Here is a 19,991-nt window from a genome sequence, read left to right as displayed (position 1 = left end):
AGCACACACACGGGAAGAAAACAAAGATAGGGCAGAGGGGAATAAGAGAGGGAGAGAAAGAGAGAGAGGCCAGACAACTCACTGACTATGGACTCAATCAGGACAGGCGGAGTGACATCAAAGACACACAACAGATACATTTCAGGGTTATGTTCATAATAGGTGAATTGCATGGGCGACAGTTAAAAGGCTGGTGCAGAGTGAGCGGCCAGCAGTGAAATCAGCGACACATATAATACACACGGGCTTGTTAAATTTACTTTTCACATCCACAAGTGTAGCACACGCATTTTATCGCCGGGACTGGTGATCGAGTGATCCGCTGGGTGTAACACAAGGATATAAACTCAAATAATCACAATCACAGACGTGACACCGCAGCTCAAGCACAAGACGGAAAAGAAACTCATCACCAATCCACACAAGCTACACACGAACACTGTACAGATGCACACAGGCGTAAATCCAGATGCACAAATATGAACGATACATATATAGATCCGCACACACAAACACACACAGGGTTCACAATTTAGAGTGAGACATCAATCTGTACTGCTCCAAAAGAAGAAATCACATGAGTGGGTTTTTTGACTTTCTGAATGTTTATTGAGTTAAAATCACAGTGTCAAATAGTATTCAAGTATCTGTTAAAGAAATCACATCGGAGGTAATGATATCACTGCATGCACATGTTTCTCTGATTCTTCAAGTCATCTTTTGTGGTTGACAGCAGTCCTCCCTCATGAATATCGCAGGAGAGCCCCTTCCACTAGCACTAAACTCATCTGTCTATTGTAAATAAAAAATAAATAAATAAAATCCTCCAAACAGCAGAACATCTGGATGCTGAGGACACTCATGTTGCTTGCTAGTCCTCCCTCCAGATGAAGCTACATTGAAATCATATTTTCATACTGGATTACAATACCACACACTTTCAGCATAATTTTCAAAAGCACTTTCAACTTTCGCCAGTTAAAAAAATGCATCTAAATTCCTTCCTACCTAAGTAGAAATCATTAGAAAAAAATATTTTTAAAGTTGCTGTTTAAGAGGTTGTAATAATGCAGGTCTGTCTTCAGCCTCAGAGGACAGCTAATGTGCTGATGCAGTTTGAAATATTTGCATTATTGGCTGGTGATTTTGCTTCTGTATCAGCAACTTTCAAATCATAGCGTGGCACTTTTAAGTGTTTCAGGTGTCATTTATCATTGTTTTGTCTCCTGTTACTTTGAATAACCAACATCATGTGACCGAGCTGTAGTGACTCTTGGTCCTGACATTTCCAGAAAGCATTGTCTTTTTTGTTTTGCTTCCAAAACAAATCTGACGCCCTTGCTTGAAGTCCATTCTTAGCGCAAGGTTCTAGTTGACTGCCATGACTAATCCTCTACTGTCCATATTTCAACTGCTCATGGTGAGAAGGACATGTAGTTTTTGACAATCGTGGACACAACAGCGAGTGTGTTTTAAATAAGGTCACTAGATTAAGGCTGAGATAAAGATTTGCAGCACCCTGTAAATATAACTAAAACAAGATCTTTTTTTTACTGTACAGTTTGATTATTCTGTGTAATATATATATGGTAAGAATGGATGCTTCTCTGCTATGAATACAAAAAACATACGAGGTATTTCTTTGGTTTGTGCTCATAACTTCCTGTCAAAGCTGCGCACTGTGGAAAAGCCTAGCAGCTCCGCGAGGGGGAAGGTGCCAGGGAGGGGAGAGGGAGACAAAGCAGATGCAGGTTAGATAGCCCTCTCTCACCTCATTTCCTGGCGCGTGCCTTAACATCCAGACAAACTCCAGCACTGCCATGAAGATTGCCACCAGCAGGCCACACACCAGCACCACAAAGATGCCACCGATGTTCTCCATTCCTAGACCTGGAGAGATGCCGGGATTGGGTGGGATAAGTGTTTTCTGGGATCATCAACCAAGATGTGGATTTAACTGCAAAGACAAACCTTTAGCACGGTGGTCCTCCTCTTTTGGACACTTGCCGCCATCCCACCACTTCCTCTTCAGGATCTCCAAACGATTGTCCTCTTGCAGTTTGAGGATGGCTAGGTCGAACTCGTCACGGTACACTGACCCTGAAGGGAAGAGAAAAGTAAACGAGGGACACGGTACAAACGAAGAGTGACATTTCCTTGACTTCTTCTTCTTCCTTTTCCTCTGGTATGCCGTGGCAAATGTGAGAGCGCGTCACTTCACCACGCTTTGCCCGAACCAACAAAACGAAGATTTCAAACCTGAGATTAAGGAGCTTACAATGATCTTCCAATGTTTTACAGGTCACGGCGCCATCATCCACTAAAAAGATGGCTTATCTATCCTTTAAACATCAAAGGAATGGAAATTAATCTTGTTTACTTTAAGGTGTGTTTGACTCAATCTGAGATCAAAGTGTAAGTAAACCCCGTGTTTATACTCTTGGAGCAGCGAGCGAGCGTCGCGCAGAAACTGTTTCACATTTCACAGGAACAATAGCTCAAATTCCCTCGCTCTTGTCCTCACTTTTCCCATCACTGCATGGCAACAGCTGCTCTATTAAAATCTAGCATGAAAGCTCTCTTAGTTTCTCCCTTTTTGCATCATTTTGCCCCATGATAGCAGCTAATGGTTTGGCTTTGCTGAGGCTTTACTTTTTTATTCAACTCTCCAATGTGATGTTTATGGTGTATCCTCCAACTAATGCCTCTGCTCTTCATTCCCCGTCTTAGCTTCACTAAGAAGGGGAATGAATTATACAGCACATTTAAGCGAAACCATCAGCTCTCTCCTCCGTTGACTTCGTTTTACACTAACTGCCTTGCCCCCGCATTACTCTGGCAAACTGGCTTCTGTCTCTCTGCAACTTGTATCAGATGTTTCAACTTCTTGACCAAGTTCCTCCTGCTTTTACTTATCCGACACTTTCAAGTGTCCTCCAATTTTCAACACTTTGTCCTCCACTCACCCAGTGGCATGCCGATACCATAGCCCTTAGTGTCCAACAGTCCTCCAATCTGAGTCAGGTTGCAGTTCCTCTGGCGGTAGTACTCATTCATCGTGCTCTCCAGCAAGTAGGCATAGTTAGAGTTGAGGACACGGGCAATCCCCTCCTCTGTGCTCTTCACAAACACGCTGGGCTGCTTTGATTGCATGAAGTTCCACATGCGCTGGTACGTCTGGTAGCGGGAGTTCTGCACAGGCGCGAAAGAGCAGAGAAGATCAGAAGAAACAGGCACAGAGAGTGAGAGACAGTTAACAAAGCATCTCCTCTTCTGGTTTGGTTTGGTTTGCTTTTTTTTGGACTGATGGAGTGTTACATCAGAGCGCTCCCCCCCCCCCCCCTTTTTTTTTTTCTATTAGCGCACCTCTTTCCCATTTGAGAAACTTCAGAACAGAAACTTCACTTAACACCTCCACCTGTCTTTTACTTTCTCTCAGCCTGTCTTCCCTGAGTTATTTAAGGTCCAGTGGACTTGAAAGCACCAAGGAATACAAGGCTAATATCTCTCTTCCCTTCGCCCAATATCATCCTTCACTGTCTCTCTCCCCTCTAACACCCTCTTTTTCTCCTGCTCAGTGTCTTTCTCCTTTTCTCGCTGAGGTCAAATCTCAAAAGATGAAAGAGGATAGCGTGGGTCCTGGACGGTGCCCCATCTCCCCGAGGAGAAGGATATTGAATGGTTGTGGCAAAAAAGAGACAGGAAACAGATAAAACCTGTGGTTAGAGGAGAAAGACATAAAGGACAGGAGGGTGACGAAAAGGACAGCTGATAGCTGATCACAGATGACCCATTGACTTCCATGTGCTCCGAAGGGAGCCTGTGCCTACATACAGTGTGTATGTATGTGTGAGAGAAGATTTAGGAGGATAAACAATGTGGCATATACAGCAATGTGTGTAACTTCTAACCTGGAAGAAGGTCATCGTGGATCCACCGTGCATGGTGCCATATTCTATCGCCGTCTGATCTGCCAGATCATCTACTGACTCTATCGGTACCTCCATCCTCTGCACTGTTAGGAAGGCGGCCAGGTTGGCGGTGTAGGAGGAGATGATGATTAATGTGAAGGCCCACCTGTGTGGGAAAGGCAGCGGACAAGAACATATGTATTCACCTGCAAAGGTATGTAAATGGGCAGGCTGACACATGAAGATAAATGATCTGGGTGGAGGTGTAGAAGGATTAAAATAACTGCGCACCTGAGAGGAGAAGACATGACAGGATATTCAGTAGATGATATGGCGGATGGATTAATGGGTGGATAAAGTTCTAGCTGCAAAGGCGGACAGACAGACACAAACGATGCCTCGTGTGCACACAAATGCACAATCTCACTCTTGAAATCTGGAATTAAGCTTCAAGAATGCGTTACTGATGAATTGTATTCCGTGATGGAGAAACCTGCGCATTGCACCGTGCATCTGGAGCCAATACTAACCACACTCCGCTCACACAACGTGTGGACAGAGCTCTAGGAGCAATGGTGGATCCTTGCTGCATGAAGCCTCCAACTGGGAACCAGAAGCTGTTGCCAAGCGAGTACTGGTTGATCAGCAGGTTGCAGCGTCCCTTTAAACAAGGGTGGGGGTTGTACCATTCATAAGGTGTCAGCCTGTGGGGAAAGAGAGAGTGGGAATGAAAGTTCGATTATGTATTCTGATAAGAGCAAAACTCAAGAGACGGGGAGTGAGAGGAATGGAGATAGGAAGAGAAATGAGGGTTGCGGAGAAAACAACTCAGTCAAGTGAGGACAAAGTCACCTTGGCTCTGCAGAGGGAGAACCAACCTGTGCTTCGCTTCTGCCTACTTAAACTGCGAGGATGCAGGCGGTGTAATTGGGGTGCTCAGATGTAGCTACAGTTCTGTGACAACTCTGTTCTGTGCTGGGTTGAGCCGACGAGCCGTGTGACTCACGTGGCAAAGATAGAATTTCTTTCTGAGTCACAAATAATTACAACAAAGTTCAAAAGAAGGACAAAAAACTTTAAACAACCCAGACGTTTACCATATTGCCCACTGTGATCATGGGTGGAAAAATTATTCTTAGTAAACACCTAAAAAAAGGAGTACATATATTATTATCTCCAAAACTGCTACGATCAAACCACCTCACCCAACATTTATAAATGATTTTCATATTACACCAAAGACCACCCGTAGAGCTATCTTTAGAAACCTGGTAAATTTGAAGGTCTTGGTACTTTTAATTTGATTCTGTAAGGTGCTGCAGAATTCAATTAACATTTTCTTGCATTAAAGCGTCTTCATTAGATATACTGTAACATTATAGTAATAGTAGTAATATTTCCAATGCAAAGGAAATTATGATTTTCAGCAGCAGTTGTGGCAGTGCCATCCTTCACCAGCAGGTGGCAATGTGAAGCTAGAGACCTGCCACTGGTGGAGAACGTCTCTTCCTCTGTGATGTTCAAGATCAACCAGAGGCTAAAGAGAAGCGAGAGAACAAACACCTGTTTCCTCCGCCGTATATTGCCCAAAGAAACGTTTTTTTTGTGTGTGCTTTTACTCTCTGTACCAAGTCCATTTGTTTGCCTCATTCTTCTCCTGTCTCTCGCTTATCTGTACAGACTGCATTTTATGGTTGAGCTCCTTACCTGGCCACCAGAAAGAGAATGCAACTGACAGCCAAGTAGGCCAGAAGCATGAAGAGCCAAACACCCGGTGAGAAGGGATCCAGGAAGGAGAAGTAGCCTGGCCTACGTCCCTGGAAGACAACACACACAGAATGACTGGTCTCCTTGGACATAAACTAAAGAAGGAAACATAGAAAAGGTGATGATTGCTGCATTTCAGTCCTGTTTCCCTTTCTTCCCACCTCCAGTTCGGTGTGTGTTGACCAACATTTACTGGTGCCTGTGTAATTTGGAGAAGATGGAAAAGGTGACTGTGACCGCAAATAAACGGATTTTGATGCGATAAGCATAGGTTTTCCCTGTCCTAAACTGATAGCACTTTAATTATACCAATCTCATTTGCATGTAAACATTCAGATCAGCATTGTATGAAAGCGCAAACTCAGTCTCCCATGAACTGTCAATAGAGTGGCAGAGGCCTGTATGATAATACGACATCACTGATAAGAGGTTTATATCCCGCATTCCAACACTGAAAAAAAATTTCTCACAACTTCCAACAAGCTGTGATAGATACATTATTAGGTTTAGTCGTACAGAAAAATCAGAGGTCAAAACTAACAAAAGGCAACATTTGTACCCTCTACAAGTCTGCATGTAGAGAGAGAGAAATGTCAAATAATCAGCTAAACCATTAGAACCACATTAAAGATAAATTCAATTCCATGACCTATAGTTGACTTGCAGTATGACCGGGAGTGGGCAGTGTACACAGGTGGTGGGGGGGGGGGGGATTAATAGCTCCGGCTTGGCTAAAAAGGCTAGTTGTGCTGAAGCAGCTATGAGGTGTTGCATATAAATGTGCATTGGTAACCAGGAGATAACATGGCTAAAATGAGGTTGGCAGCCAGTAGAGCGATGGGAATATAGGGGCTAATTCCTAATGTTTCATTATGCAACATTGTCCTCTAAATGAAACCAATTACCGGTGAACCAGAGCCAGGATGATTGGGCCCGCTTGTTTATATGTGTGTTTGTGCCTGCTCATATTTCACACGCACACGCTAAGCTTAGACCCTTCCCGACAGAATGTCAGCAGGGGAATATTAGCCATTTACACACAAGTGCACGTCCGCCGCCTGTTAATGACTATGAAATGGAGGTGGCTGTCAGGGCCAGCAGGACGCTTAGATAATGGAGGTGATCAAACAACCAACTGTCTAAGTGTTGCTATGAGAGGGACACATTTAGTCGTGTAGAAATTCCTCATTGTCCATTTCTGTGTCAAAGGCACCGCTGTGGAGTCCACGTGAACAAGCCCAAATTGCATTTATGCAAAAAAAAAATTTAATAAATAAATACCCAATTAAGTATTCCTGCCAGACCTCCTGCGTGCCAAAACGCTGCAGTAATACATTTCTGAGGCCCTCCAAAATTTAATTTGAGGCAAAGAGGCTGAAATTATTTTGGTGGGCATTTGTTATGATAAACGAATCCCCATTCAGAGTTGTGCGGAGATGAAAATTCATTAATGCGTCTGTAATCACTTGCATATTAGCCCGACTGTGTAAAATAGGAGTGGTGCAGAAAGCAGGAGAAGCAGGGGGAGAGAGTTGCCGAATAACTCTGAGCAAGATTTGAATCGGCCTGCCACTCATAACGTATGTCAGTCCACGTTATAGAGTGTAATTGCTTATGACGATGGCGATAGCTGTCTGAGAATGGAATAGTGCAGAGCTGAAACACACCATGGCCATGTCAGAGGTATAGATTCATGTTGTAAAGTGAGCATCAGTGCCAGGCTGCCTTCGGTTGGCACTGGCATTACTGGAGTAGCAGCAGTATGTGCTGACATGAGTCCTCCTGTTTTGCTGGTCCAGTTTGATGCATGCTGACCCAGCGCTTCGTGAACTGCTGGGCATGCTCGTCCACATGTTAAGTTTTCACCAAGGTGCTATTATTAAGATGAAGATCACTGCAGAGACGTGGGACTAGTGTGCTAACAGATGGCAGAGTGAAGTGAAGGTGCAAGAGAGCAACTCAGAAATAGAGACGTAGAGAAAGCTAGGACGAGACAACAGGAAGATTACAAGGACAACAGGAAAACAGTAGGAGGTTTGCTGCTTAGAAAGCTCGACTTTGCTGCTTTTATGTATTGGCTTTGAGACTAAGAGACAAAAGTGTTTTACTTTTTTTTTTAAGAGTTAGAAACCGGAACAATCCATAGCTGGAGTAGACAAATTAATGAGCACACAAAGCTTCAGATAAGCTAAATGGAAACTGCATGAAAATGTTTTAAAATCTGTGTGCATATTTCCAAAGATAAGATAGTTTATTCAGTTTTTTCCTGTATTAAAAACATTTTAGATCAAACTAAGGACTAGAAAGAGCAAGCTTAATGAAACTCTATTTAATGATGATCTTGTGACATGGAAAAACATGGTGTGTGATCACTCGATTAAAGCTCCACACAGCTCAGCAGTGCTTTAACACCTTTCAGTGCAGTGCTTTTATTTTACCGTGCCAACTTTACTGTTTTGGCTCACTCGCGCTGATCTTAACTACCTTATTTCCTCTCTGCTCCTGTTCTCATGAATACAATCTGCACCACAATAGCAGAGCGTTTAACAGCTAAGGAGCCATATTTCACCCCCCGGAGTTGGTGTGGACCAAAACAGCGGTAAAGCAATGACTACTGGACTTACATTTGACAAATTGCTGGAAAGGGAAATGCAAGTGAATGCTAATGGTACTTGGGACCTGTCGGATGGGTAAATAGGCAGCTGTTTTCTAACATATTGGATATACCACCTTTATCAAGTGCTTAATATGTAAATGCTCGCTGTGCTGCCAAAAGAAATCAATCAAGATGGGTTCAAAATTGCTGTGCCACAAACTGCTGTGCGAACCACTAAACATTGTTTGAGGAGAAGTGCCTCACGGGGCAGGGTGACTCAGGATTTCCAGTGATGTAAGGAAATTATAAAGCAGAACATATACAAGGGTTTACCTATTTTTCATTCATTTATTCATAAATAAATTATGCATGCAAATACTAAATATTTTTAGTAATTTCTCTGAGACATACTTTACATCACAATCTTATTTAGGTGGTCCAGTCTCTCTTTATATTGGACGATGAGTCTGTGTGTGCATGACAGACTGTCAAGCACCTGTGTGTTTGTGTGTGTGCCTGTGTTTCTAATCTTGTCAGCAGCTGTCTAAACTGTCAGTCATCCACAGCAGGGCAGATACAGTATGTGCTTGGGCAACTGCACAGGGAGCACCCACCACTCAGCACAGAAAAGCACATTGACTGCTGGCTAAGGAAAGCACAGCATCCGTGACTAATCCAGTAGTTACTGTTAAATAGAAGATATACACTCACTGGACTCTATATGAAGTACACCCTGCTAATACTGGTTTGGACCACCTTTTTGCCTGCACAAGTGCCTTAATTCCTCATGGTGTAGATTCAGCAGGGTGCCTGAAATATTCATCAGGGATTCTGGTCCATAATGACATGATAGCACCGCTAACGTTCTGCAGATTTGTCGGCTGCACATCATGATGAAAATCCCCCATTCCACCACATCTGTAAGGTGCTCTATGGGATGGAGATCTGGTGACTTTTTGGGGGTCATTTAAGTTCAGTGAACTCATTGTGATGTTTAAAACCAGTTGGTGTTTAAAAAAAGAGTGCCAAGAAAAATATCTTCCACACCATTAGACCATCATGAGCAGCCTGAACCATTGACAGAAGGGAGGATGAAGCCATGCTTTTGTTTCTGTACCATTCGAATATTGCAGTAGAAATTATACCGAACAATGTTCATCTAGTAAGCTGGTGGAAACTGTGGCCTCATTTTCCTGTTCTTCGCTGACAGGAGTGGGTGACCCGGTGTGGTCTTCTGCTGTTGTAGCCCATCTGCTTCAAGGTTAAATGTGTTGTGCATTGGCTGATTAGATATTTGCATTAACAAGCCTTCGAATGACTGTACCTCACAAAGTTGCAGATAAACTGTAGACTAGAACTAGAAAATAATTAACAAAGTAATAAAATATAAACAGAGTACACCAAGGACCAAATTAGATGTTTACTGGATGAGTGTCTCTTCACAGCGTAAGTACTTGCTGCCATATTTGAATGATTTTTATCAGAGTCAGGGGTATCATTTTATAGCAGTTTTATGGCCATGTTAAGATGATATATATGGGATGAGGCAAATCCCAGGAAGTAAAATAATGCACCTGTGGCACAGAGGGCAAAACATCCTCTAAGACCTGCTTTTATGAGTCCATCTCAACAAATAAAATAGTGAAAAATTGCTGCCTTTTTTAGTAGCTATGTGTCCTTTTTTCATCTCAACACACAGATGAAAAACTCATTCTTTTTACCTTGCACTGCCCTTGTTCTCTCTCAACTTCCCGCTGTCCCTCCATATTTCCCGCTTCCCCCCCTCTCCGTTACTCTCGGGGGACTGCCTACATGCCAGGAGGGTGGCAGAGGGAGCCGGTGAGGTTATCCAGTTGAGGATTTCACCTAGTCATCTTTCCTCTTGGTATTCATACCACACCGTTGCTCCCTGAGGCTTCCTGCCTGAACACTGACTCTCCGAAGGAGACTTCCCGTTGTCATTTCAGCTCTCACACTCTCGTCGCTCACTTCCTTGCTCTCATTTCTCCATCTTCCCTCATGTCCTTCTACCTATTTCTTGCTTATTCTCTTTTATGTCGTCTTTCTTCCTGTCCCTTCCTGTGTCTCTGTTCTGCCATTCCCCCCCAAGCTCTTTGATAGTGTGTGCATTTCTAATTGTGTTAGAGCTGTCAGTTGTTACGGCTGCTGAGATTGCCGCGGGGGCAATCTGTGGAGAGCAGTTGATTTGGTTGAGGTCACAGGGTCATATTCATAACAACATCCTGCTGCCTCTTGAGCTCACCGGGTTGTCTGGCTTTATGTCTGAGTGAGTTGCACACAAACAAAGCTGTGCTTTTGTGTTTGCTGAAACTCTTCTAACATAACTAAAAAAAAAAAAAAAAGACACATCACTACTAGTTTTAGGGTTACTTTCAAAATAAAAGAATAAAACTTCCAGTCTAGTGCAAAAGTCTCAAGACACCCCTTATTTCTTTGTATGTTGCTAGGAAAATGGGAAATAGGTAGAGCGGTTTAATGAAACACATGCATCCACGGAAATACAATCTAAAAGGCAAAAACATTCCTAATGAGCTTGAAAGTCAACATTTGATATGAGCAGCTCTATTCTTCACCCTGAACTTTCTCCTAAGGAGTCTTTAGGAATAGTTCCCCAGGCTTCATGGAAGATATTCAAAGCTCTTCTCTTGATGTTGGCAGCCTTTTGTTCTGTTCTGTATCAAGATGATCCCACATCTAAAACCAGTCTGAGATGATCTGACATTTGTGACGCGACACATTATCCTGTGGGCAGGAACCTGCAGAGGATGAGTGCACAACGGTCATAAAGGGATGGACATGGTCGCAAACAATACTCAGTTTGTACTAAAGGGACCAAACGATGATAAGAAAATATCCTCCACACCATCACACTACCAGCATGCTGAACCTGTATGATTAATTGGCTCAGTTTCTTTATGCTAGTTGAGAGGAGTGGGACCTCGGTATGGTCTTCTGCTGATGTAGCCCATTCTGATGCCCAGTTTTTAACTTCAACAGGTCTTTTTTTTTAGAATATCTACATCCTTAAATGTATGTAGCTGCTGCATGTGAGTGGCTGATTAGAGCCTGTGCATTAATGAGCAGTTGCACAGTTGTACCTAACAAAGTGCTTGGCAAGCACATATATACACAATTTAATGATATTACACAACCTACTGTTTAGTGTTAAATTTAATATTGATTTATCATGGAAAAAAAATGCATTTAAAAATAACCCTAAATAACATAACTGGTAAGTTTTTAAATTCCACGAGCTGCGTCTGTGTTTCTGTGCACAGGGTTTCATTTGTTTGTGTAATTTTGTCTGAGGACTTCTGTGGCCAGTGAGTCAATAAAGCTCGTTATACTACACTCTACCCTCAGGGCAGCTGCTGAATCTGACACAGCTTCTACACACCCCTAATTAACCCGTATGTCTAATTAAGTGGCACTCTTTCTCTTATACACACAAGCATGCACACATCCACTCATATACTTTGTTACACAGTCAGCGAATTAATGGAGATGGAACCGGCACAGATTTAAAGACGCTCACAGTGCTGGGATTTTGGCATGCAGCATATGGTTTTTATATTGTACGGATGATGAATGCAAGACAACGAAAGGTTTTTATGAAATGAAGCTGACAGTCGCTTTAGGTAGTGTCTGGGTTCATAACCGCAGTGATTCATATTGCACCGGCTTCTCTTTGATTTGTGTATGAAGCAAATCCGTTTTATTTATAGGGCCTGAAGCTACATGCATGTCAAATACCCCACCATATAAAATACACTATATGGCCTCGAATAGCACCCAACTACAAATCCCCAACCAGACAAAACATTCAGGCGAGACAGCTGAAACATATAGACAGGTAGTGCTCTTCTTATGCAGGCAAGATGCAAGCTGTCTGGATTTTTTTTTTTTTTGTATTTATTGCAGAGTCAGTGTCCCAGAAATGATAACAGACAGCAGTCCCTTCAGAGAATAGCACGAAGACACTAACTCATTTGACAGGTGATTAAATGTTCTGATTTGCTGCAATTTTGAACACTCCACAGAAAACTTGTCTGTGACAGTTGTTGTAGTGGCTGGGTGGGTGGTGTGGAGGGCAAGGGAGGGGGTTTGGGGTGTGGGTGTGGGAGGGGGTGGAGGCAGTGAAGCGTTAGTTCAAATCTGCACCTGTGTTTCAAACAGGAAATGTACATTTTCAGCAGCTTTGTAACAGGATTACGCCTGACGTTAAAGCTATCGCCTTCACTGAAAAGAATGTAAACGTGTGCTTTGAACGCAACAAACATAAAATAAGAATAAATAATGAAAGCGAAAAAACGGTGTGCGTGTGTCTGTGCGTGTGAGAGCGAGAGAGTAAGAAAGACATGCAATGCTTGTGACAAAGAAGAGAAATGGAGATTAAACTGGCGATAGTGTGAGGATAATTAATACCCAACAGGCAGCTGTATTTTATTGCATTCGCCATTCTTATTGATTGGACTGAAATTTTCATTTAAAGTTTGAAATAAGCAGTATACCCCCTTGTAGAAATCACTGTGCCTCAGATCAATAGTCAGTGGATTAGAACTAAACAAGTGCAGTCACAGAAATTCAAATATCGAATTTTAGAGCATGCTGAGGGACCACTCTGAATCGGATCTAAGAAAATGCCAAGGGGCAATGTGAAAGTAAAGAGAGCGTGAGGAAATGAGAGACAGAGAAAGAGACAAAGAGAGATGATACCTGCACTTATGCCTGTCTTCTTTCCCTCTTATCTTTTCACCTTCCTCTACCGACTTCACACATCTTATCTTAATAGAAACCGCTTTACTCAGGAATTTTGGCGTCAACTGGGTCAAGTCTCTGCTAATTCAACTATCTGGCTCTGTGTGCCAACCCTGTGGGACATAAGCTCCATATCATATCCTCAGGCTGCCACCCGCCTGCCTGCTTCCCAATTCAGAGGTCACATGCTGCCCAGCAGCCCATTTAACGTTGCACCTGCTGCGAACGTCGATTGATTCTCCCCAACTGTTGCCGCTCAATTGAGTGCCTCACTGCCTCACCTATGCGTACTGTGCACAGACTACGGGAAGGTGACACGGAGGGAGATTTACAAGTAGTGGAGACAGGAGCAAGATGGAATGGGAATGTGAGTAAAATGCCCCTTTGGGATGCTACACTAATGTTAGCCTGCACACGTGCTAGATCACCTCAGCACAGACTGTGGCCAGTGCCACTGTGGCCCCCACAGTGTCACCTTGGGTTTTGGGGGAGGACTGATGATTAATGGGCCACTAAGTGCGCAAACACTGGCTCATTTCTACCAGCACTGCTGTTGTTTCGCTGTTTCTTGCTTGGACTTGCTCTCTGCAGAGAATGGAGGGCATTGCTTGTGAGAATAAGATGGCGAAATCCAATCAGAGAGCAAGCAGAAAACAACTGTGAAAGTGTTACATTTATCATTCAGTTCACGCCATAAAATGAGCCATCTGGTGCTGGCAGAATGAGGTGGGGGGGCACGGAAACAAAAGGAGGAAATGGGTGGACAAAGGAAAAATTAAAAGAACTTGACACAGAGGAGAAGGATGAAGTGGCAAGTAATGTTGGAGGACAGGGGTAAAGCAGGAAGAGGACGCATGAAAAAACGCAGATGAAAGGGAAAACGAGTAGCTGGTAAAGAGGCAATAAGGTGTAAAAGGGGAGAAGTTGTGGAGGAATTTAAACGGACTAAGAGAGAGAAAAAGAGTCTACAGGACAGAAGGCAGAGTGCTTCTTTTCCAGGCATTAGACATGCCTGACAGCCTGCTGTGGTTTATCCGCAAGCTGTACGAGAGGCAGTTCGATCAGGTATAATAGGTGTGTGCGGGGGGACTTAACTCACCAGGTGGACGCGGTACATGATGCTGATACCAAGGGTCATGAAAGGCTTGGAGAAGTCAATCACCTTTTCACGCTCTGCTGTGATGGTCAGGCCTGCGACTGCCAGGTCTGCTTTCTGCAACAGGATAAGTAGTATTACTGCATGAAAAGTCCAACTCACACACAGCACAGCTCTGAGGCATGGCATAGTGTTTGTGACATACCCAATAATTTGAAGATTTTGAAAAAAAAGAAAGACGAGGATGACATAAGAAGTGGGCTACTGGTTTGCTAATTCCCTAATAATGCCCTTTTTGTATCCTCTAGGCTTTTTGTCCACCAATACGGCTATCCGTGATGGGGATAATCCGGCACTGGCATTGTGTGTATGTTTGTGTGTGTGTGTGTGTGTAGAGCACGAGAGAGCTCAGGGTAACCATTGTGGCTGGCCAAGGGAGCACTGTCAAGACAAATCACTCGACAAAGCAGAGGCTAGTAAAACACACAGACACACACACACACGTAGAAATGGTCAATGCAGCTGAATGCTGAATGGCTCTGTACTAATAATACAGGCCAGCAAAGTGCAACTGCAAGGGATTTTTCATCTCCCTGAGGAGCAAAGAGTGAAAGCAGCAATGCATTCCTCTTTGTCTGCTGCAGGAGGACTAAGAGGATTGGGGACATAGAGGGGAATGGGAGAATGAGAGTGAGGAGCAGGGAGCTGTGCTGCAGCACTGCAGACACTAGTCAAAATCCACAACATACTGTTTCTATGTCAAGGAACGAGGAGGGCATCTGACATACATAACATGCACACATCCAAGGCGCGTCATCCATTTCGATGTCATGTTTTTCTATAATCACTCTGACCTCAAATGCTTCATCTAGAAACCCCCAGTCTGACTCCGTCTGTGCTTCAATTAATACTCTGCACTTCACATTTGCATCTCTTTAACCTCACGGCAGCCTTTACTCCACACTGAGGCCTAGTGTCTCCTGCTGCCCTACTCTCAGGCTGCAGGCGCTGACCCTAGATTATCATCTGTTCCCAGCCTCCTGTCTTGTTTCTGACCGCTGTTTGAAAGGCTGATTGCCTGCTCCCAGTGCTGGAAGGAATCCAAATACAGCAAATGACCATCAAGGCAATTTTAACAAAGAAAGTAACAGATCCTTTGAAAAATGAACACACAGTTGTAACATCCAGTGAAATATTTATGTGGCGATGGAATATTAATATTGATTACTGGATTCTTCTGCCTCCCTGCTGTTATGCCTTCTAGTATTGAAGAAAAGACACAGTGTAATGTCGCCTGTTCAATATTGCATCATACCTGTTTCCACTTGCATTCAATCAGATCATGCTAAGCCAGTAAAAAGGATGCGAAACTGAACGTGAGAGATGAATTAAACATTACCCTTGAGGATTTAGCATTTGACTTAGACTTTGAATTTTGGTCTTTAGAGATGCTGTATGTCTCTGTTCTCTAATCGCAGCACTGTGGATTAGGTAACCGGCACATACTGTTCTTAGACTTGTGTCTGGGTTCTTCTTGGCCTGACTCATTGTTAGCTTAGGCTGTCTGACACCCGTCAGACTAATCATCCTCATGCTCAGTGAAATCTTGCTCATTCTGAAAGGTACTGGCAGGGAGACGGGTATCTGTTGTCCAAAATATCTTGAGGCTGTCTTCCTTTGCTCCTACCAAGTGTATAACACCCCTCTTCCTCCATTTTCCTTTCTTTACCTGTCCTTTCAACTTGTAGCCAAGGCCTGTATATTTTCCCACAATCCTCTTACACTGCCATCCTTCCTGTTCTTTTCTATGCCTTTAACCAAACACTCCAAAGCCTTTCTGTCTACTGTGTAACTTCCCTGCAGATACCGCCTTTACCATGAAAATCCCTCTCAACCATGCCAATCCACGGCTCAAGCTGATGTCAGAGACACATGTCGACTTCACCCATGGCCGTTCTGAAGGTCAACCTTCCAGAGGCAAGTTAAACATGGATGTAGGGGGGACATGGACTGTGACAATAACAAGAGCAGGCACTGTACGCGTTACATACTTAATGGCTTTGCCCTCCATTAGCCCACAGAATTAAGACAGATCACCTCTTAGGACTGACTTAACACTTGTCTGTTTCACTCACCCCGCCCTTTTAATTTTTTAACAGCTCTTTTACTTCTTTCCCCTCTCCCTCTCATCCCTTATATAACCTTATCTGCCTGTTAACAGCCATGTACAGCAAATAATATAAGGGCTCACTCAGAGATTTAACAGCAACAAGACTGATCCAGGAGGAAAGTCTGTTAAGGTCAGTTCAGCTAAAGCAGCTGACAGGAAACAAGCCACCAACAAGCTGTGACTGCTTTGAAAAATACAATACTTAAGCTGAAAAGGCCAACTGCTAAATGAAGGAAGGGGGCTGTATGATATGAAGGAAATGTGCTGTAAATTATATGAAAGCTGAGCAATACACGACGGGTTTGTTTCTATGTTTCTCTAAGAAGAACAAGACAGTGGTGTCCACACAGCTATGGTGAAAATCTTGTTTTTTTTTAAAGGAAAAGTTGTAAGTTGTAGAACCACCTTTAGGAACAGCTGGAAGTACTGGCTTTCTGCATGACTTTGGAAGAATTTAGTCCACTCTTCTTTACAATGTTGATTCTGTTCATTGATGTTTAAAGGCCTTTTTTTAATGCACAGATGTCTTAAGGTTCCACGCAGCATGGTTATGGCCATGTGCACTAATCATCACCTACCGACTACCATGCTTCATGTTAGATGTTTGTGCTGATATGCTGAGTGTGGTTTTTGACAAACATGGTGCTGTACATCATGGGCAGACTTCTTCACTTTAGTCTTGTCTGTCCAAAGGACATTGTTCCAGAAGTCTTGTGGTTTGTTCAGATGCAACATTGCAAACCTATGCTTAGACTTCTTTTCAGAGAGAAGAGACTTTCTCCTGGAAACCCTTCCAAACATTTAAACCTCTACAGCACAGTGTTGCCCTAGAGCAACAGAAAGTCTTTTTAAGCCTCATGACCTGTACATGTGAAGTTAAATGATGGAAACCAATTACATTGGGAAGGCTGTCCAACTACCGGAGCTTCCGAGTTGAAATGTGGTCCAAAATACAAAATTGCATGAAATCTGTGCAAAGAGTTCGAACCATTAGTGGGATATCTCAAAAATTATGACGACAGGAGGAAGAAGCAGAGTCCCAGAGCTCCCATTCCATATCAGAACCTCATCTCAGACAATATATTATAATATATCACTTTGGTATGTGACAACCCCATCACCCCAACCGATTAAGGCAGATGGCTGCCCCTCCCTGATTCTAGTTCTGCTGGAGGTTTCTTCCTGTTAAAAGGGAGTTTTTACTTCCTACTGTAGCCAAATGCTTGGTTATAGGGGGTCATCTAATGTTAGGGTTTTCTCTGTATTGTTGTAGGTTCATGACATTACAATATACCACCTTGAGGTAATTGTTGTGATTTGGCACAATACAAGTAAAACTGAACTGAACCGAACAAGGCAAGATGCAGGGTTCCTGGGTGCACAGAAAAACCAAAAATGATGTGTATAAAGTGTAATGTCCACCTCAGAACTGTTTTGGAAAGTTTCACATAGACTGACAGTCTCACAACAGTATAATCAATATGACATGATATTGCACAATTTGAACCTAAGCCTGCATCAAATCATTTATGTAAATATGTTTCACGTCTTTTCAATTCTTTGTTTCAACATTTGTCGACATTTTTGGAAGATTTTCTGAGGTCTTTTTGCTTTCTAAAAGTTGTGTAATGAATTATGAGATAATAATTTTCTCTGCGGTTTTATACCATTGTTGCACAAAAAAAATATCTTGGCAATAAAACGGCCCGAAATGAGTCAGAAAATGATGTTCAGCATGTACCATCAAAATGTGTGCAGTAGAGGGTTAGGGCATTTAACATGCTAACTGAGGCCTGTAGAGTCTGAGATACAGCTCTTGTTTTCTTTCTGTTTTTTGTAGTTTCTCTAAGCATTGCATGATTTGACTCTGGGGTGAATTTACTGGGATGTCTGTCTGCTCCTGGGAAAAATGGCAAGTTCCTTTTACTTGTGAATCCTCTTTCTCACTGTAGAATGATGGACAGGAGCAATTACTTCTTTTATTGATGTCATTCCTTTTTGGCATTGTGTTAACACACACCTGAATGCTTCAGAACAAGCTGCCAAAACTTCTGTGTTTACAGAGATGCTCACGCTTTCTGATGATCCATTAATAAAATGCATTTGATTAGCAGCACCTGGCTGCTTCTTACCATCTTAATTCTTATGGAAGCAGCAAAGCTGTAATTAGCTTTTGACAGGACTGCATAGACACCTGTAAAAACTTTCTGTCTCGCACATATGTGAAGGAGAAAACATAATCATTTATAGTGGTATGGTTTGTTTGTTGGCAATATTATTGTCTATGCATATGCAAATATTTACATACTCTTGAGATTAACTCTCCAACCATGCCCGTCCATGTTCCGTTAGCTCCGGGAACACCGTAGACGCCGTCCCCCACCAGCCGGATGCGATACTTAAACTTGAGAATATCTGCCAGCTCCTTCAGCATGTCCACACAGAAGCCCTCATAGCGGTCATTTCCCTCGAGTTCTTGGTGGTTCTGTCGGAGCATCACATACGGATTCTCCTGAAAAAAAAAAAGGATTTGCGTTGCATTAGATCTCATGATTTTTAAGTGTGACAGCAATACAGAATTTTAGTTCTAGTTCTTCTGAACGTCTATCTCTAAACCCCTTTACTCCTAAATAATGAAGTAATTGCCAGAAAATGATTATTTTTTTAACTGGAGTGTTTATTGAACTTTCTGATAAATACAAAAAATAAGTTATTTATCGTTTTCCATATACGAGTTTAAATTTTTACACTTTTTACTATATCCAGCATTTTTGGGTAATTTATTACCAAATCACCCGAGTCTTCCTTTAATGATCAATATCATTATTTTACTAAGCCTATCTAAAGATTTTGCAATGAGCAAGAATGGTGGAAGCATCCCACATGTCCTTTAGAGGTCACGGTCTTCCACTGCCTTCAATGAAAACTGAGATTTGTGGCTCTGAAGCAGAGCCAGGCACTGAAATCAGGAACAAGGCAGGAGCGTGCTAATCTGTTGTATTAACCAAAAACTGGATACTTTTCTTCTGATATCAGTCATACACATACACCTATTTACAACCTGTCTTTTAGCGAACCAACTCTCTGTTCGGCTGTCTGTTTATTTATGTCTTGTTTTGTCATTTAGTTGATGCTGTAGGAAGATTTAAAGAGCCCTGCAGTGATGTATTTTGGAGCCAACCTTATTGTGCTATTTTTCAAATAATGCAACTGTCAGACTGGTGTGCTCAGACTCCACTACATCACAATAAAGACAGTGTTATGTACTTTTCCATCCCACTATCCCTGAACTTAGCTCGTGATTCCAGAAACTTGGCATCAAATAACGATGATTAAAGGTATCTAAACATTTTCTATCACTCCTACTGAAAACTAAAAGCTTTTTACAACAAAGAAAATTAGTATTGTTCGGGATAGATGTGTTATTGAGTGCTTTTAACAATGCAGAAAGTATACTAGTTTTCTGTTTGTTTTAATTGTAGCTTATTGACTCGTTTTAGCATAAATGCCTTCGGCGTATAAGACAGCCACGCGTGTATACAACTGTGACATGGTTCAGGAGGGTAAAGCATATACAGGAATAAGTGGTGCTGTATTTCAAGAGCTGGGGATGGGAGTGAAATGGTTTTGTCACTGCCACAGCTGGAAACACTTTGTAGGGTAGCTGGTTGA

The 19,991-nt window shown here is 42.6% G+C and overlaps 1 protein-coding gene across 4 annotated transcripts in view; it reads right to left on the bottom strand.

Annotated features, from left to right (window-relative positions):
- The window catches only part of grik4 (glutamate receptor, ionotropic, kainate 4), a 347,454-nt gene that overhangs the window by 5,204 nt on the left and 322,259 nt on the right, over window positions 1-19,991 (bottom strand). For 3 of the 4 annotated variants that reach the window (XM_085184287.1, XM_085184286.1, XM_085184288.1), the window contains 8 exons: window positions 18,628-18,831; window positions 14,153-14,266; window positions 5,619-5,728; window positions 4,442-4,615; window positions 3,912-4,077; window positions 2,967-3,192; window positions 1,972-2,100; window positions 1,772-1,890 (listed from right to left, as the gene is read on the bottom strand). In XM_085184287.1, coding sequence (XP_085040413.1) covers window positions 1,772-1,890; window positions 1,972-2,100; window positions 2,967-3,192; window positions 3,912-4,077; window positions 4,442-4,615; window positions 5,619-5,728; window positions 14,153-14,266; window positions 18,628-18,831 — 1,242 coding nt within the window. Of the gene's footprint in view, window position 1; window positions 1,891-1,971; window positions 2,101-2,966; window positions 3,193-3,911; window positions 4,078-4,441; window positions 4,616-5,618; window positions 5,729-14,152; window positions 14,267-18,627; window positions 18,832-19,991 lie in introns of those variants that run through there. The other variant, XM_085184289.1, reaches the window with a different exon arrangement.

This window comes from Neolamprologus multifasciatus, chromosome 14, assembly GCF_963576455.1.
Source record: "Neolamprologus multifasciatus chromosome 14, fNeoMul1.2, whole genome shotgun sequence".
Lineage (NCBI taxonomy): Eukaryota > Metazoa > Chordata > Actinopteri > Cichliformes > Cichlidae > Neolamprologus > Neolamprologus multifasciatus.
The sequence above is the reverse complement of the archived record's forward strand: the minus strand, read 5'-3'. Positions and strand labels throughout refer to the sequence as shown.